General features: G+C 38.3%; 5 protein-coding genes across 7 annotated transcripts; 1 reads left to right on the top strand and 4 right to left on the bottom strand.

The window, feature by feature from the left end:
* Window positions 1–48: 48 nt before the first annotated feature.
* Window positions 49–5,745, bottom strand: LOC147289081 (4-coumarate--CoA ligase 2-like). The gene is given in 8 exon segments (XM_086237664.1): window positions 49–606; window positions 997–1,099; window positions 1,207–1,274; window positions 1,452–1,597; window positions 1,696–1,894; window positions 4,335–4,451; window positions 4,453–4,499; window positions 4,502–5,745. Coding segments are annotated over 8 exon segments (1,809 nt in total). The 5' UTR covers window positions 5,496–5,745; the 3' UTR covers window positions 49–471.
* Window positions 5,746–7,502: 1,757 nt separating this feature from the next.
* On the top strand, window positions 7,503–13,844 carry TOZ (Transducin family protein / WD-40 repeat family protein). The gene is made up of 14 exons (XM_086237020.1): window positions 7,503–7,944; window positions 8,046–8,228; window positions 8,353–8,502; window positions 8,907–9,121; window positions 9,332–9,617; window positions 10,599–10,733; window positions 10,998–11,116; window positions 11,338–11,494; window positions 11,643–11,889; window positions 11,975–12,051; window positions 12,143–12,262; window positions 12,595–12,725; window positions 12,821–12,995; window positions 13,411–13,844. Exons 1-14 carry the CDS (start codon window positions 7,648–7,650, stop codon window positions 13,744–13,746), a joined length of 2,628 nt encoding a protein of 875 aa, XP_086093146.1. The 5' UTR covers window positions 7,503–7,647; the 3' UTR covers window positions 13,747–13,844.
* An 842-nt stretch (window positions 13,845–14,686) lies between these two features.
* Window positions 14,687–15,549, bottom strand: LOC147289079 (Fasciclin-like arabinogalactan family protein). Its single transcript, XM_086234751.1, has one exon. It carries the CDS (start codon window positions 15,547–15,549, stop codon window positions 14,719–14,721), a length of 831 nt encoding a protein of 276 aa, XP_086090877.1. The 3' UTR covers window positions 14,687–14,718.
* Window positions 15,550–16,187: 638 nt separating this feature from the next.
* Window positions 16,188–21,604, bottom strand: LOC147289078 (cellulose synthase-like protein D3). Of its 3 annotated transcripts, none has more exons than XM_086236459.1 (4): window positions 21,413–21,604; window positions 19,935–20,840; window positions 18,492–19,299; window positions 16,188–18,353 (listed from the first exon to the last, which is right to left on the bottom strand). In XM_086236459.1, exons 2-4 carry the CDS (start codon window positions 20,804–20,806, stop codon window positions 16,599–16,601), a joined length of 3,435 nt encoding a protein of 1,144 aa, XP_086092585.1. In that variant the 5' UTR covers window positions 20,807–20,840; window positions 21,413–21,604; the 3' UTR covers window positions 16,188–16,598. The 3 variants fall into 3 exon arrangements, with proteins under 3 accessions (XP_086092585.1, XP_086092587.1, XP_086092588.1); XM_086236461.1 differs by lacking the exon at window positions 21,413–21,604 and adding an exon at window positions 21,311–21,404; XM_086236462.1 differs by lacking the exon at window positions 21,413–21,604 and adding an exon at window positions 21,067–21,251.
* A 2,056-nt stretch (window positions 21,605–23,660) lies between these two features.
* Window positions 23,661–27,627, bottom strand: LOC147289077 (Exostosin family protein). The gene is made up of 9 exons (XM_086236463.1): window positions 27,031–27,627; window positions 26,751–26,924; window positions 26,411–26,568; window positions 26,172–26,319; window positions 24,863–24,978; window positions 24,639–24,777; window positions 24,408–24,518; window positions 24,100–24,168; window positions 23,661–23,952 (listed from the first exon to the last, which is right to left on the bottom strand). The coding sequence occupies exons 1-9, from the start codon at window positions 27,478–27,480 to the stop codon at window positions 23,821–23,823; spliced, it is 1,497 nt and encodes a 498-aa protein (XP_086092589.1). The 5' UTR covers window positions 27,481–27,627; the 3' UTR covers window positions 23,661–23,820.
* Between the last annotated feature and the right edge of the window lie 242 nt (window positions 27,628–27,869).

The following is a 27,869-nucleotide window of genomic DNA, read 5'->3' as shown; positions in this document are numbered from 1 at the left end:
ATTTTTTTTTGTTTTTTGTGTGAGAATATTAATTGCTGGAAATATTAATAAATAAGAAACGAAATGAAGTATGATATTCTTATTCAAAGAATTACATGGTTCATCATCACTCTAATGGGCAAAATCATTTGGCTACTACAACATCAAAACTATGTTACTGATGGGCTAAGAGATGGAGACAAAGAGGAAAGGCCGGACGTACATAATTAAAAAACAAGATGGATGAATTCTTACAAATTAACTGCATGCCTCATGATTCTTGAACCTGTTTTTTTTTTTTTTTTTTTTTTTTTTTCTGCCATTCGGCCAGCACAAGGGACTTAATTAAATATAAAGGATGCATTAATTTAATGCATGCATGCTTACACGAACAGGTAGCAAACAAGATATATAAAGAGATCGAAGAGAACCAATATACATTAAAAAACGTCTGTCTCTGTCTATATCGCGCGCTTTGGTAGCTAGCTATAGCTAGGCCATTGGATTTGGGGTTGCTGTGGCTGCAGCTAGCTTGGCTCTCAGGTCTTTTCTCAAGATCTTTCCAGACGGAGACTTTGGAATGGCATGGACGAAGTACACCTTGTGCAGTCTCTTGTAAAACACTACCTGCATGCATATAACGTTCCATCATTAATTCATGTTTTGTGCACACAATTAATTAGTAAACAAACCAATTAATTACACGTACCCCAGATATACATATATACCTTCTGTTCTATATATCAGTACTACTGCATATATATATATATATATATATATATATATAAGGCCAGATATATTGGTTAATATATGATCGAGTTTCATAATTTATTTTTATAGTATATGAAGAATTAATTTTGATATGGATATTTGAGCAAGACATGAAGTGATCATGAATTATAGTAGTATATGTATATGTTGGTCCTGAAGTTTAACACATTAATTAAAGACACACTAGCTACCATACATTGGGACCATGTCATAATTATATATTGTCCAATATAGCTAGCTAGCTACCTGTTTTGCTATAAATTCTTTTACAGCCTCTTCAGTAAGTTCAAGACCATTAGATCGAACCACGAATGCAACAGGAACTTCACCAGCAACATCATCTTTTTGCCTGTAATTGTACGTACGTACATACATGTTCAATTTAAATTAATTAATTTACTGATCATTAATTAATTAAATAATTAAAGTAGTAGCTTGGTATATAGTTAGACTTACGGAACAACGGCTGCATCTGCAATGGATGGGTGGCTTACAAGTAGAGACTCCAGCTCGGCTGGTGGCACCTGAGAATAGTTAAGAGCTTAATCCCGCCGGTAATTAATATATTAACTATTAATTAAATGAGGATTTACAGGCCAGATTAATCCATTAATTCTTGATTAAATATATGTGTATAGCCAGGAGAGGGGGAAATGAATTATATCGAATTATATTATTTATTTATTGAGTTGAGTACATACTTGGAAGCCTTTGAATTTGATGAGCTCCTTCACTCTGTCAACTATGAAAACCTCATCGTCATCATCCACATAGCCTACGTCGCCGGTGTGAAGCCAGCCGTCTTTATCTACGGTGCTTGCGGTCGCCTCAGCATCGTTCAAATATCCTACAATTATATATTAATTAATAATTAATTATAGATACAGAAAATGCAATAATTAAAAAATAAAGTAGTAGAGTAGTACGTAGGAATTAAGTACGTACCTTTCATGATTTGAGAGCCACGGATGCAAATCTCGCCGGGTTGGTTATAGCCAAGGGAGCGACCAGTTTCGGGGTCGATGACCTTGAGCTCTGCATTTCTGACCACCGTCCCACATGACCCTGACTTTGTTGCAAATGGTTGCTTTGCGAATGCTAAGCACATTGATAGCACCGGCCCTGCCTCTGTCATCCCGTAACCCTACACACACATGACACGTACATACATATAAACTTACTTTTTAACATATTTCACCTAATTAAAAACAAAATTTACATTTTAAGACTGACACTAGAATAAAATCCATGCCAATTAAGGAAAAGAAAAAAGACAGTTCATCGATCACAAGGAAAAAAATAAAGAGACAGCTCAATAATATCACATAACTAATTAATTAAAATAAATATCTTCGGATGAGAAGATGATATGATGACACGTGAATACCAATTTTTTCTTTTTTTAAAAGGCTTGCCTAATAAAGACCAAGACATGTATATATACTTGCATGGTGACTTGATAAAACTTAATTAGTACGCACAGTCCTAATCAGTAATTAAATAAAGGTAAAAGGATTCATGAAAAAGAAAAGCAAAGACTGAAGAAACTTCATTTTTAATTAATAATTATGCAGTAGCTAGCTAGCTAAACCATGTTCGTACAAAAATGACCAAGTAGCTAGGTAATTTCGTAAAATTCCAATTATCCGTGGCTCTCAAATCATGAAAGGTAAAATTCCACCTGATGCCCTTAACTCCCGGGACACGCTGCTTATCAATAAATATATAGACAAAGAAAGTTGAATGGAGTAATGGACCTCCTTTTTCCAATAGTGACTTTTACATAATTTATTTTTGAATTATCGGCTTTAATTAATTAATGCAACCAAATTTTCAGGCTATTTAGCGGCCAATTTGGGGGATGCACAACACAGAGCATAGGTTGGTGAGGAATACATGCTATGCTAAATACAAAATAGCCGTTGGCTTTCATAAAATTTAATATGACCACGTAAGTCTGTTTCTAAACACACACTCGAGCAGGATAGTCAGTGGCATTGTTTGTGTCCACATCCCACGTTAATTGACTGGGCCACATGTATGTGACTATGTGAGTATTCCATGTCAACAATAAAGTTTCAATTCTCGTTTTCCTCTACCAACTCCGTTGCTGATTTAACCATGATTAATTTGCAACTAATTCTACTTATTTAGTATTGACTCTAATCCTTATACATGCACTCTATATCATAACAATAAAACTATAAATTTGTACCATATTTGTATATTACATTGTATAGTTAGTTAGATACTAAGAGTTTTTTTGTTGCCTTAAAAAGGATATTTAGACAATATTGTAACTCATATTTCTAATAGAAATGGAATGCCAATCCTAATCTGCCATAGTAATCAAAGAACAAAGATGTCAATTGTATAAGCGACTCACACATCTGATTTGTAACTCATATGGGTTGAATAATACTATTTGTACATGTTTATTTTACCATATTAGTGGTCATGTCATGTCAATTAATAAAAAGGTCATTTGATATTAGGTACCAAATTTCAATAGTTTTTTAGTTTAGATATTAAAATTTAATAGCGTTTTAGATTATGTACTAGTTAAAAAGTCAAACATAATAATATAGTAAATGACACTATAATTTATAAATATTACATCACATGCCACTACAATAAAAAAATATTTGGTCAATTATAAATAAATCAATAAAAAAATATATTAAATTTGTGTTTGATTGCTACGCAGCAAAACAGTTTACATAAACCCTAAGCCATAAGCTCTGAAACTCTAATTCTAAAGCCTAAACCTCATTTGTATATCTTGCACTCAATTTATATACCCTACATCACATTTCTATATACTACACTAAATTAAAGGCAACGTTGTAATTTTATGGTCACAAATACAATTAGACTACATTAGCCAACTTCCAAAACAATATAAAAGCCTAAAGGACAAAAATATCAAATGAAAAGGCGCAAAACAAAGGGGCCAACATGTTTATGGCCTAATCTAAAAAATTAGATTTAAATTTGGTAGTCAAATTAAAATATTATATGGCTTTTATGTTATTCTAAAAAATTATAAAAATTTGGTATTTAATCATAATTTTTTATTAATAAAATGGGTTGACATGAATTTTAAGTTTTAATTATTTGCATATAATTATATGAATCACCACATCAATTACCACATAATGCGGTCAGTTAAATGTGTAAAATAGCATTAATTATTACCGTATAATCCATAAATTTTTATAATTTATGTATCGGATACACCCAATAATTTTTTCGAAAGTGGGGAGTAATATAAGGCTCACAAACCCGTTATTTCTTTTTCTCATTTAGAATGACAAAATTACCCTTATCCCGTGGTCAGCAGCCTTCCTAGTATGAAATGAAAGAAAGAAAGAGAAAAAAAAAAAAAAAGAAGGGAAAAACAGTTGTTGAGTTTGATGATTCATTCATTTCATTCACACTAGCTAGCTGACTGTTTTTGTGAGTATCGAGTATCCTAACTAGCAAGGCCAAGCAGCATGAGTATAGTGAAGGGTGAACATATAAAGTCGGTTAGGAATGAAATGAAAAATGGGAATTTGATGGAATTTGATGGAATTACGTACCTGACCCAACACTGCCTGAGGAACTCGGCTCCTTAGTGCCTCCTCCAACTCCTTTCCCAGCGGCGCCGCTCCCGACAACACCACTCGAATGGAGCTGAGGTCGAACTTCGCCACCATTGGATTCTTCGCCAGAGCTATCACCAGCGGTGGCACCACCGCCGCCACCGATACTCTGTGCCGCTGTATCAGATCCAACAGTGTCCCGATCTCGAATTTGTGGAGGAGCAGAACTGCAGCCCCTGCTCTAAGCGAGCAGAGCAGCACACTGTTCAACGAGTATATATGAAACAATGGCAGCACGCATAAAACGATGTCGTCTTCCTTCAAGTACAGGTTTGGGTTCTCTCCGTCCACTTGTTGACCCACGCTGGTTATCAAGCTCTTGTGGGTTAGAATTACACCTTTGGGGAGGCCAGTAGTTCCTGAGGAGAAAGGTAAGGCTACTGGGTCATCTGGGTCGATCACAACCTCTGGAATCTCCTTCTCGTTGGCCTCGGAAATCACTGAGAAATGCAAGCAATTCTCGGGAGGCTCATCAATTGTGACCACTTTAAAGTCTTCACCCAATTTGGGGTAGTGTTGGTCGCCGGTGGGTACCTGTCGGAGCTTGTCCACGTACAGTGATTGAGTGATGATGAGTTTGGCATTGGAAGCCCTGAACTGCTTGAAAATTTCGGCTGGGGTGTAGAAAGGATTGGCGGTGGTAGAGACGGCACCGATCATGGAAGCGCCCATGAATGCGAAGACGAACTCGGCGCAGTTCTGTAGAAGGATCATGATGACATCGCCTTTCTTGATGCCGAGGTTGGAGAGGCCGGCTCCAGTCTTTTGGGAAATGAGGTGGGTTTCGGAGAAAGTGTAGGTTTTTCCGGTGGAGCCATTGATCAAACAGGGTCTGTCTGAGAATTCGGAGAGGTTCTCGAAGCAGTAGGTGTGGAGAGGGAGGTGATTGGAGATGGGTATGTCTGGTAATCTTGATTTGAAGACATGGCCGCTTTGGGTGGTGGTTTTGGTGGTGGCGGTTGGGGGAGTAGCTGCTGCTGCAATTTGGTGGTTGCCGTGGTTTTGTGTGGGAGTGGTAGCAGAAATCTCAGAAATGATATTGGGAGAGATTTCTGCAGGCTTTTGGGTTTCAACGGAATTAGAAGCAATGGATAGCATGGCTAGCTCTTTGCGTGTGTGTGCTAATTAATTTCCCTTTTGCTTAAGATGCTAGCTCTTTGTGTGTGTGTGTGATATGTATAAATTGTAATGACTAGCTAGCTAAAAAAACAGAGAGGCCGGGTTTGATTAATGAGGAAAGAAATGATCAGAATTCAGACACAGAAAGAGAGGTGGGTGTGTTGGTGTGTTGTAGATCAGAGAAGTGAAGCAAGTGTCGAGTAATAAATACAAGAGGAACAGAGGACGGGGGTACGAAGAAGGAGTTAGGTAGGAACAACGGTGGTGTGAATAGGGGGGTAGATTTGGCAGATGGGGTTGAGACGTTTGTGTTTTGGGTTAGAGGGAAAAAAGGGTAGGAGGAGAAAGCATGCCTTACCTCACGTTCAAATGTTCAATATCACCAAGCCTTCATCCTAGGCGGCTAGGCGGTTAGTCTTACCCAAATTCCCTCCTCAACACATAATTATAAGGCTAACCCACTCCTACAACTCACCTTGCAAGCTCAGCCAATCATATAAACACAAGTAGACAACAGTCTCTGTGTTCCAAATTCCATATTAAACCAAATTTACCAAACAAAAAAAAAAACACGTGTCTAAAGTCCTCTAAAGTCCACTTCGGAGTACAAAATAAAAGCCTATATTCACTCTTGTACTTAATATTACTAGTGTTTGACCACTCTTATATATACACGAATTTGGATTTTTTTTATTTATCTTTGTTTTTACTTATTTTAATTTTAACCGTGTAAGATATATTTTAAATAAAAAATAATGTATTTATAAATATACTAGTTTATATAACTTCATTCATACCTAAAAAGTGCTACGTATCAATTTCATCTATTACTTCTCACATTTGGTTCCAATACAATGAGATAATAAATTATTAATTTTAACACTTACAAATTCAACCTACTGATTGTATATTGTCGTTCTTAGCTACCCGAAATTTGTTCATTATTTGAGTAACTTTGTTTATTACATATATTAGTTTTTTTTTTTAAGAGGAGAGGGGAATCGAACTTTGGGTGAAAAGGAGCAAGTTTGACGACTCTTCCAACTGCATATATATTAGTATAAAAGAGTTTAAAAATTACTTATCAATGCCACATTAATCACTCTTTTGAACGTATCACAAAATGAGATTTCATATTCCAAAACATTATTATTTAGGTATTTCTTCAATAATCATTTTTGCTATCAAAACAAGCTAGTTACTCATTTTAATGGCCCTATTTGTATCTATATATATAAACAAATTAAGGAGAGAGAACTATACATTATGAATGCAAATTTAAGGATGCATAATTGATTTTAAAGTTTCAAATGTACAAAGTTAAGAAGTCTTTAATTCTTAACACATTCTCATGTATCTAAATCTAGATGTAGGCTCATCAATATTAGCTCCAATGGTATGGGATGAGTGAGATGATTGTAGATATAGTTCAAACCTACTTCAATAGGTTGTAGTTCTTTTTTGGTTATCAATTATATAGCACATGATATTTATCAAGATTTGAATGTTAGGATACCCGAATCTCTACTTAATTAAGGGGGGTGTTCCCAACTCAGATTTTAAAGAAATTTAATAGATTTTAAAATTCATATAATCCATCAAAATTCAAAGGAATTGGATAAAATTTTCATGGAATTTGTTATGTGTAAAAAATGTATTCAAATCCATCTAAATTTATCTAAATTCATTAAAATCCTTCACTTAATAAAATCCATGACTTTTTAAGAATATATGGATTTCATTGAAATCTATTAAAATCTGAGTTGGAAACACCTAAATTTCATTAGAATCTATTAAAATTTAAAACTAAATTTTATTAAACTTTTAAAATCTAATAAAATCTAAGTTGAAAACGCCCTAAATTACATCACAAATTGAAATGAACACGATTTGCGATCCGTATACCCAACCCAAGAAAGTCTCGGGCTCCGCTACCCGACCTAAAAATCTCAGACCGTTTCTTAAACCCTTTTTTTTTTTTTTTTTTCTCGGTTGGGTAACATTCTAAAACCCTACTTTCAGCTCAGAGCCTCAGACACCATAGCGGTTTTAGACAGTCTCTTGCATAACTCTAATCTCAGTTTTTCTGTCTTTCTGGGAGCACCGAGAGCGGAGCTTCACAAATTCTCTCATGGCGACTCTACCTTTGAAGAAGAACTACCGGTGCGTGCCGTCTCTGCAACAGTTCTACTCCGGCGGGCCCTTCGCGGTCTCATCCGACGGCTCATTCATCGTGTGCGCGTGCGGCGAGTCCATTAAGGTCGTGGATTCCTCCAACGCCTCGATACGGACGACTATTGAAGGCGACTCCGAGGCCGTCACGGCTTTGACCCTTAGCCCCGATGACAAGTTGCTCTTCTCCGCTAGTCACAGTCGCCAAATTAGGGTCTGGGACCTCTCCACCTTCAAATGTGTGCGTTCTTGGAAGGTAATTGCCTAATTGTGTAGTGCCTAAGTTGAAATGGTTCTGTTTGGCTATTACTAAGTGAAATTTTAGTGACTGATTCTTGTGTATGACCATTTGTATAGGGTCATGATGGTCCTGTTATGGGAATGGCCTGTCATCCATCTGGAGGATTGCTTGCGACGGCAGGAGCTGATAAGAAGGTTCTTGTTTGGGATGTTGATGGTAGCTTTTGCACTCATTACTTTAAAGGTCACAATGGGGTTGTTTCTACTATTCTCTTCCATCCCGATCCTACCAAACCACTTGTAAGCTCAATTTCCAGTTAGGTCTTACTCTTGTTTTTGCCTTTGTTTCAGAGATGTAATGTGTTGAAACTAATTCTTTTATGCATTTATTACTGATAATGCTGATGGGTGTTTATTTAACTAGCTTTTCTCTGGAAGTGATGATGCCACCGTGAAAGTTTGGGATCTGTTAGCTAAGAAGTGCGTTGCAACACTTAATGGGCATCACTCAACGGTGACTTCTGTGGCACTGTCTGAAGATGGATGGACGTTGCTCTCGGCTGGAAGAGATAAGGCAAGTCTTATCGTATCTTGATTTTGCTTAATACTTGGTAGCAGTATTTTAATCAGGATATCGTGTGCCTCAAGTTCGTGCTTTTATGTTTCCACTCAGTATGCATCTAGTAATCTTCTTATTTGTTCTTGAATCTAGCTTTTACATTAGAGGCAGCTAATCTGACCTGAGTTGCCAATTTACATATTATAACTGGGGTTGTTTTGGTCTTTTGCAAATAACCATTCAAAGTTTGGTTGAAATTGTGCATATCAATTATTGGTTATGAACTGTCGATCATTTAGTTTATTGAGATCTTTGTTCAAATGCCTTCTGTATTCTGTGTCAGTGGCATGTCACTGAGCATTATATGGATGCCCTCTAGTTTTTATGTCAGAAAGAAATTGATTGCAGAATGGTTTCAGGTTGTAATCTTGTGGAACCTTCATGACTATAGCTGCATTAAGACTGTAACAACATACGAGGTCCTCGAAGCTGTGTGTGTAATCCATTCCGGAACTCTCTTATCTTCCTGTTTGGGTTCCTACAAGCAGAAGAGTGGGAAGAAAAGTGGGTTACCTGCAATATGTTTTATAACAGTTGGCGAGCGTGGGATTGTACGGATTTGGAATTCTGAAGGGTAAATCATGAGGGCGTTCTTAAATATTTTTTTTGAAGTAGTTCTTGATTATAAAGATTTTTAGTTATGTGTTAAATGATTGCGAGGCCCTTAGAATGGTTTGCATTGTTTATTTATTTGCATTTTGTCATGAAATGTTTTCATTTTTTGTTGATCAGAATGGTTTGTATTTGATGAGTTTGTTTTCTGGTACTTTATTTATTTTGACAGTGCAGTTTGCCTATTTGAGCAAAAGTCCTCAGATGTTACTGTCACCTCAGATGTCGATGAATCAAAAAGGGGCTTCACCGCAGCTCTCATGCTACCGTTAGATCAAGGGCTGCTTTGTGTGACTGCTGATCAGGAGTTCCTTTTATATTCCCCAGTTAAATGCCCTGAAGGGACACTGGAATTTATTCTAAGCAAAAGACTTGTAGGATACAATGAAGAGATTGTGGACATGAAGTTTTTAGGTGATCATGAACAACTTCTTGCTGTTGCCACAAATATTGAGCAGGTAATTTGGGGCAGATTTCTATCTGTAACGCTCGGTGCTGGTTCAATGGCGTTTATGTTCCCAGAGCTAAACCCTAATATAACGCCTCCACCAAGCCCATTCTATACCCTAGGAGGGGATGAGGTGAAAAGATTGGGATTTATCCTCAAAACTTGGTGGTGGAAGCGCTGCTTTCAGCGCTCGCCTGTGTTAAAAAATCATTGCCGAGTGCTTGGCGGCGGGTGCGCTCTGTGGCCTGCAAGTTACAAGTAGGATTGGTTGGTGCAACTATGTACATGCTATAAAAGTTTGAGAAGATCAATTTTCTTCTCAAATGAAAACATCAGACGCTAACCTTTTATTGCTTCATTGTTTGGCTAAGTCTCTTAGAACTAAATATTCTGATAACATGATCAGTAACAATGAGTTTTGACTGTAAAAATCTAAAAGAGGTTTTTCTTTCTCTTTCTTTTTTGCATCTGTATAGCATTTCTGTGCTTGTACCATGCATTTATTTATGTTCGGGAAAATCTTTTCTTCAGTGATGAGATCCTAAAGCTTGTGCACGATGCAAATCTGGTTTTACTAAAATCTTAGGTTTGAGATTGCATACACTTATTAATTATATGAGTGGATTTTTAGCTGAACATCCATTTGTTCATTATTAGTTGTATTTTATTAGAAAAATAATGTTGTCGGTACTTTAAATTTTTAATTTTTCACAAACATACATATTTGTGGGATGATTTTTTCTCTGTTTTTTTCTTGTTTCTGCATTGTGTATAATTGGAAGCATAAGCTTTGGTTATGAGCAGGAATAAAATTTGAAAATGTATGCATGGTCTGATCTGTTGTAAGTTAGAAAAAGACAGCTTGGCTTTCACCATGATACCATATAGGCTCATGTACCCAATAATGCTTCTAGTGTTTGTGGTTATTGGAATATGATGTCGGTTATATGATTTTGGTTATTGATATGTCACTTGATTTGGAAACATGCAGGTACGAGTGTATGAAGTTGCGTCCATGTCGTGTTGTTATGTATTGGCAGGTCATACTGGAATTGTTCTATGCCTTGACACCTGTGTATCAAGTTTTGGAAGAACACTTATAGTAACAGGAAGCAAGGACAACACTGTAAGTTCCAGTTTCTTTGTCTGCCCATAAGGCAGTTGTGGGCTTGTTTTTGCCTCTCTCTGGTACCAGTAGATCCTTGATCTTGTCCATGCATATAGTCTGCAAGCACTCTATCTTAGATAAAAACAACTGTATTGGCAAAATCCACCTCTCCCCCCCCCCCCCCCCACACACACAATATGCGTTGTCGTTCTCCCTGTCTCTGTTTGTCGCCTTGAGTTTATAAATGATATTGGTTTGCATCTTTGAATCCATCCTCTGTAGGTTAGGTTGTGGGAGTCAGAAAGCAGATGTTGCCTTGGTCTTGGCACAGGACACATGGGAGCTATTGGAGCTATTGCTTTTTCAAAGAAGGGGAGAGACTTCTTTGTTAGTGGTAGTAGGTGAGAAATTATGCAGGCCATCCTTTTACCAAGAGTTCTTTCTCGTATTTTGTTTGCAATTGCAACTTAAACACCCGTGATTTGGGTGTTTCTGATGATGCTTTCAATAATGAAAAGATTACTCTGTGGGTGTTAACTTTCTGTCGACAGCTATTTAGCTTATTACGTTGTTAAGAAACTGTTTAATCTTTGAATAAACTAAACCATTTCTTTTTGTCTAGTGATCGTACCCTCAAGGTGTGGAGTTTGGATGGTCTTTCAGACAATGCAGAAAAGCCAATAAATTTGAAAGCAAAAGCTGTTGTAGCAGCCCATGATAAGGATATCAATTCAGTAGCTGTTGCACCAAATGATAGTTTAGTTTGTAGTGGTTCTCAGGTTAGTAGTTTTTAAGGCACTGCCTCTTTAATTCTCTTTCAGTTATCTTATTGTTTTTATGGATGGTGTTTCTGTGGAAGAAAGAGAGGATCCTAGAGACACTTAATGGCACTGCCTCTATTAACTTTTTGGGTTTTTCATTGATCAGGACCGCACTGCTTGTGTGTGGAGGCTTCCAGATCTTGTATTCGTAGTTACACTTAAGGGTCATAAAAGGGGGATTTGGTCTGTAGAGTTTTCTCCAGTTGATCAATGTGTTATAACAGCTTCTGGTGATAAAACAATAAAGATATGGGCTATATCTAATGGTTCCTGCTTGAAAACATTTGAAGGGCATTCTTCAAGTGTATTAAGAGCATCATTTCTTACCCGTGGAACCCAGTTTATTTCTTCTGGTAATGAGGCTTAGTTCATAATTTGGTTCGCCCCACCTCCCATAACTGTGATGATATATGATTTGACTATAAGTTATCATTTCAGGTGCTGATGGTTTGGTAAAGCTGTGGATGGTCAAAACTGAGGAATGCATTGCTACGTATGATCAGCATGAGGACAAGGTAGAATTTTGCTTCTCTGCCCTTTGTACACACCACCCAAAAAGAAGACTTTGCTTTCCTTTTCATTTATTGACAGGAATTTACCCTGCAGGTTTGGGCTTTGGCTGTTGGAAAGAAGACAGAAATGCTTGCAACTGGCGGCGGTGATGCTGTCGTCAATCTGTGGTATGATTGTACCGACTCTGATAAAGAGGAAGCTTTCCGTAAAGAGGTGAGTCATCACTGGCCGTATTTTTGTTGTATAGAGATAATATAGTTTCATGCATTGCGGAATCTTATAATATTAAAGTTGGACAAATTCATCTTTAAGACTATTGTTGCCAGACAAACCAAATCACATTAATAACCCAGGCTATTTTTACATTTGGTCCATAGATCTGTTGGTATGTTGATTGGTAAAATCTTAAATATTAAATGTGGAAAAATGTACCTCCTAGGCAACCTACACTGCACCAGATTATTAATTTATATTCTTTTTGTCTTGTCATTATTTTAAAAATTATGGATGTATATATATTTATGGGAATTTTCATGATGACTCAGGAGGAAGGTGTTTTGAAAAGCCAAGAACTAGAAAATGCTGTATTAGATGCTGACTACACTAAAGCAATTCAAATTGCTTTTGAGCTTCGCAGGCCTCATAAGCTTTTTGAGTGTTTTGCTGAACTTTGCAGGTTAGCAATTTGTATTTTGTTGAATTTTTAATCTTTTTTGCCTTTTTCTGGTTCTCTTAAACTGCTGGCATATATCTTAGACAAGTTGCCTGCAGGAAGAGAGTCACTGAAAAGCAGATAGAGAAGGCCCTTCATGCCCTTGGCAAGGAAGAGTTACGTATACTGTTTGAATATGTTCGAGAATGGAATACAAAGCCAAAGCTCTGTCATGTTGCACAATTCGTGCTTTTTAAAGTTTTCAACATCATTAATCCAACAGAAATTATTGAGGTGGTTGTTTTTGCTTATTTGTGTTGTCTCTTTAAGGTTACTTTAAAACGCATTCTATAGGATATTGTCATATTTAGTCATGGTTCAATTTGCTTAATTTTGACTATAGAAAGGAGATACCGACTTGAATCCACAGGCTGCTAGATGCTAGCTGGGTGAGGGACCACCATATGTTGGTGTCCAATAAATCGAATGAAATTATACATAGATATTAATGATGAGCCACACTTTTTGTTGTCAACTGTCATTGTGCTCATAAGCTTCCCTTGGTACTAGCATTGGCCATCATTGATTTGATCAAGCTCATACTTGTTATTTCTACCAAGGGGGCATTGCATTTATAGTTTTATACCATTTTAGGGTTGTGCAGATTTTGCTTATTGAGAGTACCTATTTGATATGAATATTGTTTCAGATAAAGGGCATTCGGGAACTCCTTGAAGGTCTTATCCCATATACTCAGAGGCATTATAGCAGGATAGACAGGCATGTGAGAGGCATATTGTTGTTGGACTACACTCTGGCCGGGATGTCAGTAATTGAACCAGACACAGATGCCAAAGAATTGAATCCAACGGTTGTTAGTGAGGAGAATGGAACGGTTATAACGAAACCTGAAGAAGATGAGGAGAAAAAGCGGACGTCTGAAGGGTTGAAAGAAAAGGCAGCCTCGAAAAAACGGAAATCAAAGAAATCAAAAGATGGTTTGAATAAGAAAGTTAAGGGTTTAGCTTCCAATAGTGAGGCATAACTCTTTCTAAATATTGCTATTGTACTATTTGATATTTTTTACGTAATTATAGAAAGGAAAATATTTTAGAGTAAAGCATTCTTTTCATTCTATGGACTCATCTTGCGAGACATTAATCGATTACAAGTAGAGAGGTTCATTTTATGAGTTTTTCTTAAACTAAAATTGGTAGTGATTTAGGATTTTTAATTAAGTTATTTTATTTTTCTTCTTTGATGGCTTTATGTTAGGTTTTGACTCCAAGATTTTGGACAATGCTCAAAATCTCAGAGTTAAAACTTAACATGCAATCTCTACAAAGTTTACTTTACACTTTAAGAGGAGAAATACTCTTCAAATAAGAGGAAATACCTTTCAAATTGGGAAAATATTTTATTGTGAATTAAAATAATTTTCTTATAAATTAAAAGGACTTTATTATATATTAAAAAGATTTTTTTATAAATTTTAAAATACCCTAATTTTTATCTAAAAAATATTTTTTTAAAGAACTCAAGCCTAATTATGTCTTAAAAGTATGATGTTTATAGCGTGACTATGCATCGTATTTTCAAGTAGTAATGAGCTTTATTTAAAATAATTGTTAAAACCAGACTAATAAAAAGGATCAACTTTTAAATAACCAGTGTTTTCGACCGTTTCTTTTTGAAACCAATATAACAATGGGGCCTTTAGTTTTTCTGGGCAAACCGTTTTCTTCAAATGTTTGACCTTTTTTCCAAGAAATATTTTTCTCGAGAAGCCCGTATATGCATGCTGTGAGGTCCCAAGCAGAGAAATCATGCGGGTAATATGAATTTAAGAAAAATTAATGTATATATCATAAGCTTTGTGAAGAAGCAAATGGTCCATGTACAATTAATTATAATTCCAGCATACAGCAGCTTGACTCCTTGAGTTAGCACTTAGCTAGCTAGCAGTAGCAGGCAGTAGCCAATTGTCCGTCTTGATGAGATTAATTATAGTAGAGCACTAGATACTAGACAGAAAATTAATGCACAACAATATGGCACAGGTGAATGAGATTCTGAATAGTCCACCATGAGACAGAAACAGAGAAGAGGCTGCAGATTTTGTTGGAGCAGTTGGAGCAACATCAACTTCAACATTATTGTTATTATTTGTGTTGGTTGGAGTTGGAGTTGGAGTTGGAGTTGGAGTTGGGGGCGAGGTAGAGGAAGACACAGGTGTTGGATTAAGGCTGCTGCTAATTGGATCAGGTTGAGGTGTGGGTTTTGAACAAGTAGAGTTATTATTCACTGCAGCTGGCGGCACAGGTGGAATGAGTGGTGCTAGAACCCCATCTATGCCATGACATCGAATAGAAGACCCTGCAGCACCCCTGCAAATATTTGGGCTAATGATTTTGACATTGTTGAGAAACAAGTCATAACTCCCAGTCCCACCATTAATACCATTACTATTGTTATTGTCGTTGGAGACTCTGAGTCTGAGTATGTAGTCTGGCTTTGAACTAGGAATTGTTGAACCTGTTGGCATTGCTTCCAAATACTCCAAAGGCAACGCTGAAGGGATTGAATGACGCAGCAAGAAATCAGTAACCGAGTGTTGTGGCAACATCACCTTTGATAGCATCCGGTCGTTGGGCATCAAGAAAGTGATGTTGTTTTGTAGTCTCGGATCAAAAGGGTCCATGTTGATGAGCATCACAAAGGTGAAGTAGTTGCCTGATTCCATCTCTTGCATGGCAACCCCAAGCTCTTGGCTTTCAATATTCCCAGCAAGACTAGAAACTGATGTAATGATGAGTGCCATCACCCTCATCACAACCAACAAGGACATCATCCTCTTGTAAGTGGCTAAATGCCTAAATGGGTTCAGCTCATGACTTGCACTAGCTAATTGCTTTATCACTTTGATTTGGTGTAATAATGTATTGGATTTGCTAGGACATGCAACTCTGCTGCTTCAACAACTCACTTCCACACCTTTTGTGCTTACCAGTATTTTAGGGATAGGGATTTCCATGTGGGTACCGTTACCGTATTATGATGACCTTTTCGCTTTCTTTTTCCTTTTTGGAAAATTTCCAACTGATTGTTTCCCAGCTCAATTTATTTTTCATTTATTTACCAAAGACGCATTCAAGGCGCATTCTGCATTCCATTCTCTTTTGAATATTTATTCATTCATATTGAACCACCAAATTTGTTTTGATCAAGATCAAATCTTTTTTATTACCAAAAGTGTTGTTGGCAGTTCCATCCACTAGTAGGTCAAACTTCTGTTTCGAAAATAACAGATTTCAATATCACTTGAGAGAGAAAAAAACCAAATAAAACTTGTTAGTTCTTTCGGCGAGAGGAGACGAGACAATATTTGGCTTTCAAAGATGTAAGAATATGCGACTTCATTTTAGAGGAAGGGAAAATGTCCTGGTAGCATTCATCATTACATAAGTAATAAAATCGAGTCCTCTATACTAAATTACTATATATTGCATATTCAAAGTGTGAAAAAATTGAAGGAATTGATACATACTTTCAGTCAATCAAAAGAATATACCTTTAATCCGAGCGGCATCTTAATTTCCTAATCTTCCAAGTCAAAGCGAAACATTCAAACAAATTATCCACTTGATTAAAGCATCAATACAATGCCGGGAAAACTACAAATATGGATCCCTATCTCTTTGTCCCATGCAACATACAGTCATGCTCAAACTGCTCCAAGTTAATTACTGCTAGACAAAATCCAAATGGGAGGGAACAAGAACCAGATCATGCATGCAGTGCAATAACCAACATGATAACTTGTTCTTTCAGGAACAAAACAAATAAAGGAATATAAAATGAACAGATTTAACAACAAAGAATGGCCTTATGACCCTATTAGGGGAACTGGAATGATCCACCAATTTGGTTAGTACCAGAAGGGGGATTGATGGCCACCCAAAGAAGAGAGATGGTAATCGCAATGAGCCCCGACCATACAAAAACAATGGTGGGTGTCCTCCCTCTTCTCCCCATCAACCCTTTGGCAAAAGGGTAGAGATGAGCTAAAACCCAAAAACTAAAGAAAACCCCACCAATTAACCGGCTCCACTGCGGAATGACACTGTATATTGTTCGGCTAAACCCAACTGCTATTGCAATTAAGTTGACCATCATGATAACAATTGGCGGTATCATTAGAGCTGACCATTTGACAATATAGAGGTCAGCAAACTCATCATCCTCATCATCACCACCTGATTTTGAAGTCAAGGTGAAAGAGATTTCAATCCCTGCAATAACTTTCAATAGCCCCTGAAGCACAGCAGCAAGGTGGGCACTAGTCCCTCCAATCAACCAAAACTGCTCGTTTCTCCACCACTCTTCTAGCTCGATGCCAGACCATTTAATCTCAAGCACGGCAAGCATGCATAGAGTGAGAGTAATGATCAAAAGATAGGTCAGGAAAGTAACATTGAGGGTCTGGACAATGAACTGGCCAGAGAAGAGGGAAAGCGCAGGGAGGAAGCAGTAGACAATAAGGAAGATGGAGGTAAAGGGGTAGATACCGACATTGAGGTATGCTATCCTTTGCAGAAGCTTCATTCTTGGGCTAGCTAGGAGGGCATTGTTGCGGGAGAAAAAAATCTCAACTGAGCCAGTAGCCCAGCGGAGGACCTGATGCAGCCTATCTGTAAGATTGATAGGTGCAGTCCCACGGAACGCATCACGCTTAGTCACACAGTAAACTGATTTCCATCCTCTGTTGTGCATCCTATATCCAGTGACCACATCTTCAGTAACTGATCCGTAAATCCACCCAACACGCTGTCCCCACTCAGTCTTGTCTTCATACCAGCAGGAAATGACACTGATAGCCTCTGCAACAGTAGATGCATCAAGAAGCTCGCGAGGAATGGTGAGGGCACCAGGTGGGCGTCCATTCTTCACAGCTGGGTGATCTGCAAGAGGACGACCTTGGAACTCTGCCACTGGGATCGAATCAATCAGGAAAGTTGAGTTCCCAAACCTCTTAGGCAGCAGGGAGAGATTCATCTCTTCATCGTCTGAATCACCCATTCTTAAGGCCCGGTTTTCTTCAGGGGTGTTGGCTACTGAGGTATGCTTTCTGCGAGAAAAGCAGCAACTGCAACAACCAGGGTGATGTTCTTTTGATCGAGGTGGGTCGAAACCATAAAGGGAAATTCTACGAAAGAGACATCCAGTTCCGACATAAACTGGGCCCTGAATCCCGTCAAGAGCTCGCATATTGACGTCAAAAAAGACCGTGTTGTGATTTGCATATCGATCCGAAGGGTCAATACCCTCAAATCTCTGAGGGAACTGGACATAGCAAAGGCGATCACCTCCGCGATCCATCATAAAACACATGCCCTCCCTCATTGCCTGAGAGTTGTAAATATAATGGTCGCAGTCGAGGTTGAGAATGAACGGGCCATTGGACATAATGGCAGAGGCTCGAACGAGGGCATTCATCGCCCCTGCTTTCTTGTTGTGATCATAGCCTGGACGCTTCTCACGAGACACATAAACAAGCATTGGAAGGCGGATATCAACATCAGTTAGGTCGACAAGCCCAGCCTCATCATCAGTTCCATGTAGTGGTTCATCACTGGGAGGTTTTAACATCACCTGCATCATTAGGGCAAATAAATGTTCAACCTCATGTTTGTCTACCTTTTTTCTTAATGTGTGCAACATGTGTCAGAACAATCTAACCATCTGCCAGTTAGAACAAAATAATATAGTTTAGTGGGACAAGATGAATACCTGTATGATACCAGCATGGTCACTCTTAGAATGCTCAGGTGAAGCATTCAACCAAGTCCCTGGCCAGTGGGTTCCATCAGCCATCCACGTTGCTTTGGGAATCTTCACACTCTCCACAGGTTCATCCTCTCTGTTCTGCCTTTGAAGCTTCATGGCCTTGATTTCCTCCCTAGCATGATATGCATCTGACCGGCGGCGTATAGAGTCGGGCAGTCCATTAATCCGAACCTTGAACTCATCATACTCACGTTTCACCCTTCTACGATCCTTTACAAAGTCAGATTTCACTTTGTTCTTGTATGGATCCCTCTTCAAATTGAAGTAAGATTCAGGATTCCTAGGCTCGATTCCATGTTTACGGCAGAAGGGGACCCATACATTAGCAAAACTAGCAGCCTCTGCCATGGCCTCAAATGTTAGTAGGGCACCTCCATCATCAGAAACATAGCAAGCAAGCTTTTCAACAGGGTAATCAGTAGCTAGAATAGATAAGATAGTGTTTGCAGTAACAAGTGGTGGTTCTTTATCAGGATCCGCTGTGGAGACAAAGATATCTATCCCTGGAAGATCAGATTTTCCAGTGGGGTTGTTGGGGCTAGGTGTCTCAAATTTCTCCTTCAAGACATTAAGATCTGTTGAACGATTGACTGGGCAGAACTTGGGCAGTTGGTCAAGAAGCCAAGAAAAAGCAAACCAGATCTCACAAACTACTGACATTCCCCAAAGCCAGATTGCATCATTATTTGGGTGGTTGACCCTCCATGCCAAAAACAGTGCAAGGACAACCATACGAACAAATATTAGAAGCCTGTGAACACATAAGCAACAGAGAGCAATGTCACCAATCAGAAAAACACTGAATGATACTGAAAACATGGAATTCATAGAGCATTTGTAAGAATTAGCAAAAAATTTGGAAGATCATCAAAGGAAATAATCATCCTCTTATTGAATATGTACTATATTCCTAGAAAATCAGCACTTGTCAAAAGTAGTATTCATAGCTTATTATGGTCACAGGCCATGATAAAGATTGTTGCTCATTGTTGTCAAAAGTACTATCATAAACAACTAGCCACAGATCTATCAGTAGGATAACATCAAGATGTTGCTCATTGTAGATTGTTAAATTTTGGTGTGGTGACACATAAGTACGATGCATTCTTCAATCTCAAAAACCAACCTGCGAGCACAGCATGTGATCACCTTTTAGACTTTTAGTCAACTTCATGATATGTTCGGATGGGTATGCGAGTGTGTATACATGTGTCTATGGATCTTCTTACCACCTTCTATTTTAGAAATGCATCTTGATGAAATAAAGATGTGGCATGGTGGTCTTGTAAAAATTTAAGGGAATCATTTTGTGTATGAGATTGCCATCATAACATAGTATATCTTAGGGGGTACAAGGACTGGACAAAAGTAAAGCAAGAGATATACCTATACGGGCTTAGAATAGCTGCGGGTATCTTTAATTTCCGAGTGAGTGGCCTCCATGGTTTGCTTATCAACTCTGTTGGTTCAGTGACTTCATCATCGTTCCCATTTCCAAAACCTCCCTCTTTGGGCCATATGGCATTCCCATACCCATAAGTTCCCTTTGTTTCGAACAGCCACCGGTTGTGATCAAAATCCCCAGTTTGACTCCTCATCAGCACTGACTTTGTTGACTTCATCAGTGACAGCCTCCTCTCGTTTTTAGACATCCCATTTGGCAGAGGAAGGGAAAGTGGTGGCCGTGCATTATCCACAGCCATTTCATCCAAATCTGTATTCTTGTATGGTTCCTTGCATCCAGGGCAAATACCGCCCCCTGTTTTCACAGCATCTGTATAGCAATCCCGACATATTTTGAAATCACACTCACAAGGAAGAATATCCGCTCCACGTTCATCACTCATCACCTTTGCATCACACCCAAGTATTGCACATGATGACCCTTTAGCACCAGCCATCTGAGGATGGTTTGTTTCAGATTCGATCACCTTGTCCATAAGATGAGCTCGCGTAACACTATTGAACCCACCGGTAAAAAGTGAATTAGACACATATTGCTCTTCAACCTTCTGTGAGATGGATGGATCCATGGGTTGGTTGTCTGGGGTTGGTGGTATCTGCACTGTATAGTTCATAAAGTCACCACTCCCAATTTCACTATCAAGATCATCCCTGGAGTAGCTGACGTAGCGACCTGAGGAAGTTCTCCGGGCAAATGTGACGGCGGGAGGCATTGGAGGCTTGTTATGTCCATCGGGCATATCAGAGTTTGATGATAGATTCGATCGGCTTGCCTTGAATGATCTGGATGTCATGTTGGAAGCACTACCAGAGATATATCCTTAGTTCCTAAATTTCCACAAAGCAAAGAAATTCAAACTCCATTAGCATAATCGAAAAAACATCAACAGATCTAGTAAACATTAAATCTTTAGCCTCAGTTGTACACATGAACTGAGCAACATGGCTGTCAAACTGTAGCCCTAATCTGTATTTTCTCAGCAGACAGAGTATAAACTTCTTGTTGCAGAAATTTTGAAGGAGTAGGTGAGTACGAAGGGAACACTAAAATCACCTACGAATCTTCAAACCTTGTGCTTGTGTGCTAAGAAAATCACTTGAGAAAAAGGGTATCAACTTTTAATATCAAATTTGACGACATCGGAAGCATAAGCTTCTTCCTATAATCCCAAATCATGAAAACCAAGTACACTAAAAACCCACATCACATGGACTGAGTAAAACCCATGAGAAATCCAATGTCACCTTTTGTAAACCAACCAAACAGAGCAGCAAAAACAAAACCGAAAGCTCTGTACCTTTATTTTGTTTTTTTTCTAGTGGAGAAAAAATCGGGGCATGTCTGAAAGAGATGAGGCAGTGGTCAAAGTAAGAGAAAGCGGAAACAAAAAGAAGCTTACCTTGGTTTTATAGATAGGTTGATGGTTCAAGTATGCTTCAGATCTCTCTCTGTGTATGAGGACTGAGGGTACCAATAGCCCCAGCGAAAACGAAAGGGGGTTGTCTGAACTCTGAAGGTGATGGGAATTGTTCAATTCAAACTTTCAAAGGGTGTGTGAGGGTCGGCTCTCCATCTGTCCGTTGCGTGTTTGGGACTTAGTTTGGGACAAAACGAGATAGAAAGAGATAGATAACAAAACGAGTTTGGGACTTAGTCGTGAGCAGGACTACAAGCACTAGTAGCCCATGATTGATGGATTTCTCTTCTTTTAAATTCACTATTAAAGTATTAAGAAGAAAAAAGGAAAAAGAACTTGGTTAATTAATAAAATAAAAATGGGTTTTATTTATTTTGGAATTTGGATTGATAGGGTGGGAAAGCGAAGCTTCTGAGTGTTGTGGGTAACTGGGTACAAGCGACTAAGCGAGTGCTAATAATAACTTGGAAGGAAGCGTTAGCGGTGGATGGCCGGCTCACAGATTGGAGATATCATGTGACAGATGGATGTGCATCATATGGCGTTACTGCTTGACAGTGTGGGTTTCGGTGTCTTTCTATTTTATTTTAATAAGAAATGGGAGGGTAATGATCAAGGGGAGCAGTTTCTTCTTTAATTATTTAATTTGGACAACATCACAAGGGTAATCCGTACGTTTACCGCTGAAAACTGGACACGAATATTCTATGAATCCAAAAGAACAGTTCTTACATTCTATATCTTTTTTTCCTCTCCTATCAAAAAAACAATTTTTTCCTTTTTTATTTCTTACACGACGAATACGGAATACATATGGGGTAAGATAAATGGCCAAATAGGCACGTGATGGGTTGGGTCCATAGTCTTTATTTTTGTATAAACTATGTTCCTATTAATGAGCTAGATTTCATTTGGTCCATGAGATGAACCACTTTATCGAACAACATTAAAAATGTTCATAATTTATCTAGTCGGGTGCGACCTACCAAAGAGGTCATAATGGTTTCTACTTTTAATTTTGATTAGGTCATATGCTACTAGAGAATAAGTACTTGTAAGTTGTAACAAAAAAAAAAAAAGTCCTTGGAATATGCCCTTATTGAATTCACCCAAATGAATAATAACATAAGCCCCTTTTCTTTTACGAACAATAATAACAGATTGAAGTCAGTATATCAAAATAAGATATATATATTAATAGTTGCGAACAGAAAGAAGAAAAAGAAGAAGAAGATATATGAGGCTTCTTGCATGATATAAATCAGAGTAAAAAACTGGGACACGATTCATGTCTTTTTCTTTCTTTCCTTTATTTCAGCGAGAAAATTACCATTTTTTTTTTTCATCGAGGAAAAGATTGACTAGATAGAGTCATAGAGGTTGAGCTGTTTTTATGCGTGTTGTCCAATAAAATGAATAAATAAAGAAAAAGGCGTGTGAAATTATAGTTGTCAACTTGTCACCGGAGCTGTATTATTGAGTTGAGATTCACATGAGATGGTAATCATGTCACTTGCTGAACGTTAAGCGTGTTGTCCAATACAGGTTTGCCACGTTCTTACTTTCGATTCTCTGTTGCTCTCACTTGCTCTTTCCTAATTGTTGGTAATGCAGCGAATGCTTGCCATGACGTTTCTATTTATTTTGATTTGTTATTTTGTTCATAAACATAATTTTATTTAAGCATAATGGCAAGTTTGGCAACAAAAATTCCAATTTAATGTTTGGCACGTCCAAGGTTTGTCTTAGTTATTGGCTCGCCCGCGGCGTAATCATGGAAGGTGATGACCGTGTGGGGCCCCCATAGGCATGGCACATTGGCACATGCATGCACTATTGCACTCCTCCTCCTACGGCTTTCCCGCATCCTTTTCCATGCTTGGTCCTTAAGTCCATAAAATTATTTTCTTTTATGATGCCTTTCTATAAAATATTTGAAATTTAAACTAACGTTCTCTTTTTTCTTCTTTTCTACTTTGTAGTCTTCCAACGGATAACGGCAACTCAGGATGAGAATCATCATATTGGGCTGAGCTCAGCGGTGGATTTTGGGCTCAGTCCCTGACTAAGCTCAAAATCCATGGGCTATGGCCTATCCTTTATTTCACATTCTATTCGGTTCGGCTGGTTCACGTCAACACAGCAACTACTACGCTGTAATAATTCTGTTTTCGCCTTGTCAAATAGGCCATAGCTTTGCCTTGCTACAAATCATATAAAATATGAGATAGAGAAGCAAATTGGTCGATATCTATATATAAGGGCAGTGTGTATTCCACAAAATCCACTATAAATAATGCAGGAAGTTCTCACTATAGCCAAAGAATTAGACAGATTAGAATCAACCTGTCGTACATTCATGCACAAGAAAGACAGTAAGCAGCAAATAATTACAACAATAAGTGACCTGAGGTTGTGGAGTTGGGACGCTTGCAATCACAAATGCAGATACTTCTCGACCCTTTCACCACACGTTGAGATCTCCGAGTGTGAAGCTTGATGTTCACCAACTTACCAGCCATCTGTTGTACCAGGAACAACAATAAATCAATTATTCTAAACTTAGGCTTAGGCTTCTTGTGTTTGAGTGAGCAAGCAAGTATATTTATGCACATATGTGAACACACTTTTGTGCGCCAACTTTTTATGGAGCAGCAAGAAAATCATACCATTCTCCAAACCAAGTCTTCTGGACCCAAGGGCTGAGCTGGACTGGACCATATGAAATGCCTCGAGTACTGGAAAGATGCAAATTACAAAGTCAGTCCCCACAAAGATGTAGCTCACTAACTCAGTAACATCCAACAGAAAATGCCATACTAACATGTAATATCTCTGATCCAAAAACCTAAAATAAAATGAAACATGGAACCTAGATTCTGATGCTATAACATCCACAACCTTTTGAAGAGATGTACAAATAGCAGCAACAACAAAATAATGTCTAACAAACACTTCAATTTAGCAGGTCACATACCTTGGAAAGATTCTGACGCATCTCTTCAAGTTTAGCAGGGCTAATATTTCTAAGAAATGTTAAAAGCCAACCTGGTTGTACAGCATCGCTGGAAGAAACAAATAAAGCTATCTGTAGACAAAGATAAAAAGAAACTACTGAGTACACAGAGTATAAGGCCAACCATGCAAGGGTGTGAGCAGTTATCTACCTGCCCAATCTATCTTACACCAAATAGTTAGTTGTACATACCTTCCTATAATCTAGTATTCCTTCAAAAGGTAGTTCCAATTCATCACTAACTATGACAGGTATGCAACCACTAACAATCGCATCAAACAATCTAGCAGAGGATGGAGTATCACCAGCTGGATTTAAACAAAAGATAGACCTGACAAAGAAAGTAACTCAACTAAGTTAAAAAAGTAACATCAAAATTACATCACAAAACAGAGTAAGGATCCAAATAATTTTACTTGCGCATTCCATTCTGAGCTGCTGCTTTCCCTGCCTCTCCAGCTGTCCCCTCCTCTATAGATACACCCTCAACACCACTTAGTTCTGCTACAAGTTTTGCGCGTATCTTCCCTCCCTGAAAGTAGAACAACGTAAACAACTACACCTTTTGCAATACAATTTTTGAGCATGCAAATAAGAATATAAGATTTATAAGTAAAAAATGGGAAGAAGATTTCTCCCACCATAAATCAATAGAATGAGATGATTACATTTTGTAAGACTATTTTAAAGCATTGAAGAATTTCCTGGTATAGAACATAAGAGTAAAGCAAGCCACACTTCCTAGATATTTAGGCTCTCATTTACTTTATTTCCTTACTTGAGCTATTACCATGGCATCTTTAAGTGCATTTAAAATAATAGAACAATCAAACAAAGTATCTGAGCAGTAAAAAATTAGCCAAATCGGAAACCATTTGCCTATCTAACTTTGATCAAATAAATGGGCGAACCAAATATTTTCGATGAAACCGTCCATTTGTTTTATCAAAGTTAGATAGGCAAATGATTTCCGATTTGACTAATTTTTTGCAAGGATGATCTATCAATGAAGATGATCCTTGCGAACGGTTCGGATCGACATAAAACAACTCGTGTGGGCCCCAACAAGGTCATACCTCAACATAAATAAGTTGAGGTATACCTCAATAGAAGGAACCTGTATATATATATATTAGATGATCAACAAGAATTATTGGTCAGTGTTCATTTTCAGTATTATAGGTCTACCTTTCACAGTGAAATGCGGGAGATTAAGGATGGAAGTTTTAAATATAGCAATCACCCAATATTACAACAAGAATAATCACGAGATCATTATTCTCAGTGGAATATGCAACTATAAATTATTACAGCTTATGAAGAGCCATTGTCTTCTCCAGGTGTGAATACTAAATCACTTTCAAAGTATCCCCATATAATCGCTCTGAAAGTATCCCCATATAAAGTATCCCCATATAAAGTATCCTCGTATAATCACTTGAAAGTACCCCCATATAATCACTTCTACAGTTGATAACTGGATCAGCATATCTAAGAAGATTTACTAGTGAGTAACTCTATTATGAATTTCAGTAATGATCAAATCTCATAAAGTAATTATAATCTGTACATTGAGGCAAGCTTTAAAAGCCAGGTGCCCAGCAAGGTTAGACATATGTTATCTCCAACGAATTCTTAATGTTTATTATATTTACTTCCAACAGGTCCAAAACAAATAAATAGAATTAATATCAAAGAAATCCATTAACAGGTCAAAATTCTTACAGCATTTCGTTTCAGCCGCCCGCGAAAAAAGAGCAGTGTGGTTCTCTTAGATTGCGTCTTGGACATGCATCTCGCATCACAAAGATCAACATTGGGAACGTAAGGAAGAATTAGATCTTTCTCCAGAAAAACTTGACCTGGCTTGTACCTACAAGTAAACAAAAGAGAGTTAATAATCCAGCTTGAACGAGTAACAAATACTGATTGAATTTAGAAATGCTATCCATTTAAATAATCACCAGTTGCCTGTGGAGTCCATATCAGGAAGCAGCCAAATTGCATTCTTCATGAACCTGCGAACGGACTTAAAAGACCAAGGATGATGAACTGGAAGTATGTGATCCCTTCCTTGGGATCGGTTCCAGGCAGGCTGATCGGTGACCCACTTGAGAACTTCCTTCATCCACAAATAATAATAACAATACAATGTAAGCTATAGTATTAAACAAGGAGGAATATGAAAGCAGTTGCTAATGATAGGTACACTCAAAGGGAAAAAGGGATTTTGATATAGAATGTGGGATATATGAGTGATGTGCAGCATTAGCAATTAAGTAAACCTTGGAGATGCAGTCAGACCCTGTAAAGTGCTTTGCATTGCTGTTTCTCCAACAAGAAGAAGCTGATGGTGGTGAAGAAGGGGATGTAGAAGAGGTCTGCGTCCTCCTGCCGATGCACTCTCACAACGCTTTTCAACAGCCTCTCGGACTCCGGAGCTACCAAATCCGCCCACAGCCAGTAATCGATGGAATGCTGCACGCACAAATAACCCCCAGGAACTCGGGACTCAATTCATCCGCATCCAAACGCTCCATAATAATAATAATAATAAAAAAATTGAACTAGTAAAAAGTGAAACCTGCTCGATGAGGCGGTGGACGGGGCTGCCATTAGAGGTGAGATTGGAGGTGTCCTTGTATGAGTTTCTGAAGAGCCAGAGCAGATCGTATGTGAACTTGCTGGGCATCTCATAGACGTAAACCCTAACGGGCATGGTGAGCGGGTAGTACGGATCTGCGTACAGTCTCTGGGTCTGGCTGTTGAAGAGCAAATCATCGAGCTCCTTGGGCTTCTTGGTGTCATCGCGAAGCTTGGGAGGAGGGGAGTTGTGGGCGAGGAGGAAGCGGTCCAGGGAGGCCACGAAGGAGGTCTCGGCTCTGTAAATCGGGTTTGAGTGAAGGGTCCGATCGGAGAGTGAGGGGGAGGGGCTGAGGAAGGAGAAGAGGAAGAAGAGGAGGGAGAGGGCCACGAGAACCAGGGAAAACAGAACAAGAGGGGATTTGGATCTTGTGCTTTGCTTTCCAGCCATTGTCGTTTCTTTGTTTGTGTTGTGTGTTTCACAGACTCACTCACTCACAAAATCTTCAAGTGGGACTCAACTTGTGCTTCTCATCACTGCTTGTGCCGTGACCCTGTCAATGCAACCTCTCATTTTCTTTCTCTCAATTCTCATATAAGTCACTAATTACCATTTACCAACTAACGTCTTGTTTAGTTTATGTTTATTTATCTACAAGAATGAATGCCCACTTCCACAGTTTCACAGCAGTACCCGTGCACACCCTGTAGTCTCTACAGCCTAGTCACACTGAATAAATAAAATTATTCTAATCTCTAACTGAGAGGTACAAAAATAATCCTAATACAGAAAGCAAGAGATGGGAGTCTATATCGGTTTGCTGCACAAAAACGTTTGAA

Source organism: Dryas octopetala, chromosome 3 (genome assembly GCF_963921425.1).
Source record: "Dryas octopetala chromosome 3, drDryOcto1.1, whole genome shotgun sequence".
Taxonomy (NCBI): Eukaryota; Viridiplantae; Streptophyta; class Magnoliopsida; order Rosales; family Rosaceae; genus Dryas; species Dryas octopetala.
This window is presented reverse-complemented; position numbering and strand designations above follow the sequence as displayed.

Excerpts from the sequence above, each read along its gene's own strand:
- TOZ (XM_086237020.1), top strand. The coding sequence starts at position 7,648 with ATGGCGACTCTACCTTTGAAGAAGAACTACCGGTGCGTGCCGTCTCTG. Across the intron at positions 11,117-11,337 it reads TTCTTTGTTAGTGGTAGTAG|TGATCGTACCCTCAAGGTGT; the intron begins GTGAGAAATTAT and ends CTTTTTGTCTAG. Across the intron at positions 12,263-12,594 it reads AGGAAGCTTTCCGTAAAGAG|GAGGAAGGTGTTTTGAAAAG; the intron begins GTGAGTCATCAC and ends ATGATGACTCAG.
- LOC147289079 (XM_086234751.1), bottom strand. The coding sequence starts at position 15,549 with ATGTCCTTGTTGGTTGTGATGAGGGTGATGGCACTCATCATTACATCA.
- LOC147289078 (XM_086236459.1), bottom strand. The coding sequence starts at position 20,806 with ATGACATCCAGATCATTCAAGGCAAGCCGATCGAATCTATCATCAAAC. Across the intron at positions 19,300-19,934 it reads GCTATTCTAAGCCCGTATAG|GCTTCTAATATTTGTTCGTA; the intron begins GTATATCTCTTG and ends ATGTGTTCACAG. Across the intron at positions 18,354-18,491 it reads ACCATGCTGGTATCATACAG|GTGATGTTAAAACCTCCCAG; the intron begins GTATTCATCTTG and ends CTAATGATGCAG.
- LOC147289077 (XM_086236463.1), bottom strand. The coding sequence starts at position 27,480 with ATGGCTGGAAAGCAAAGCACAAGATCCAAATCCCCTCTTGTTCTGTTT. Across the intron at positions 26,569-26,750 it reads AATGCAAAGCACTTTACAGG|GAAGTTCTCAAGTGGGTCAC; the intron begins GTCTGACTGCAT and ends TTGTGGATGAAG. Across the intron at positions 24,979-26,171 it reads GGCGGCTGAAACGAAATGCT|GGAGGGAAGATACGCGCAAA; the intron begins GTAAGAATTTTG and ends TTCTACTTTCAG.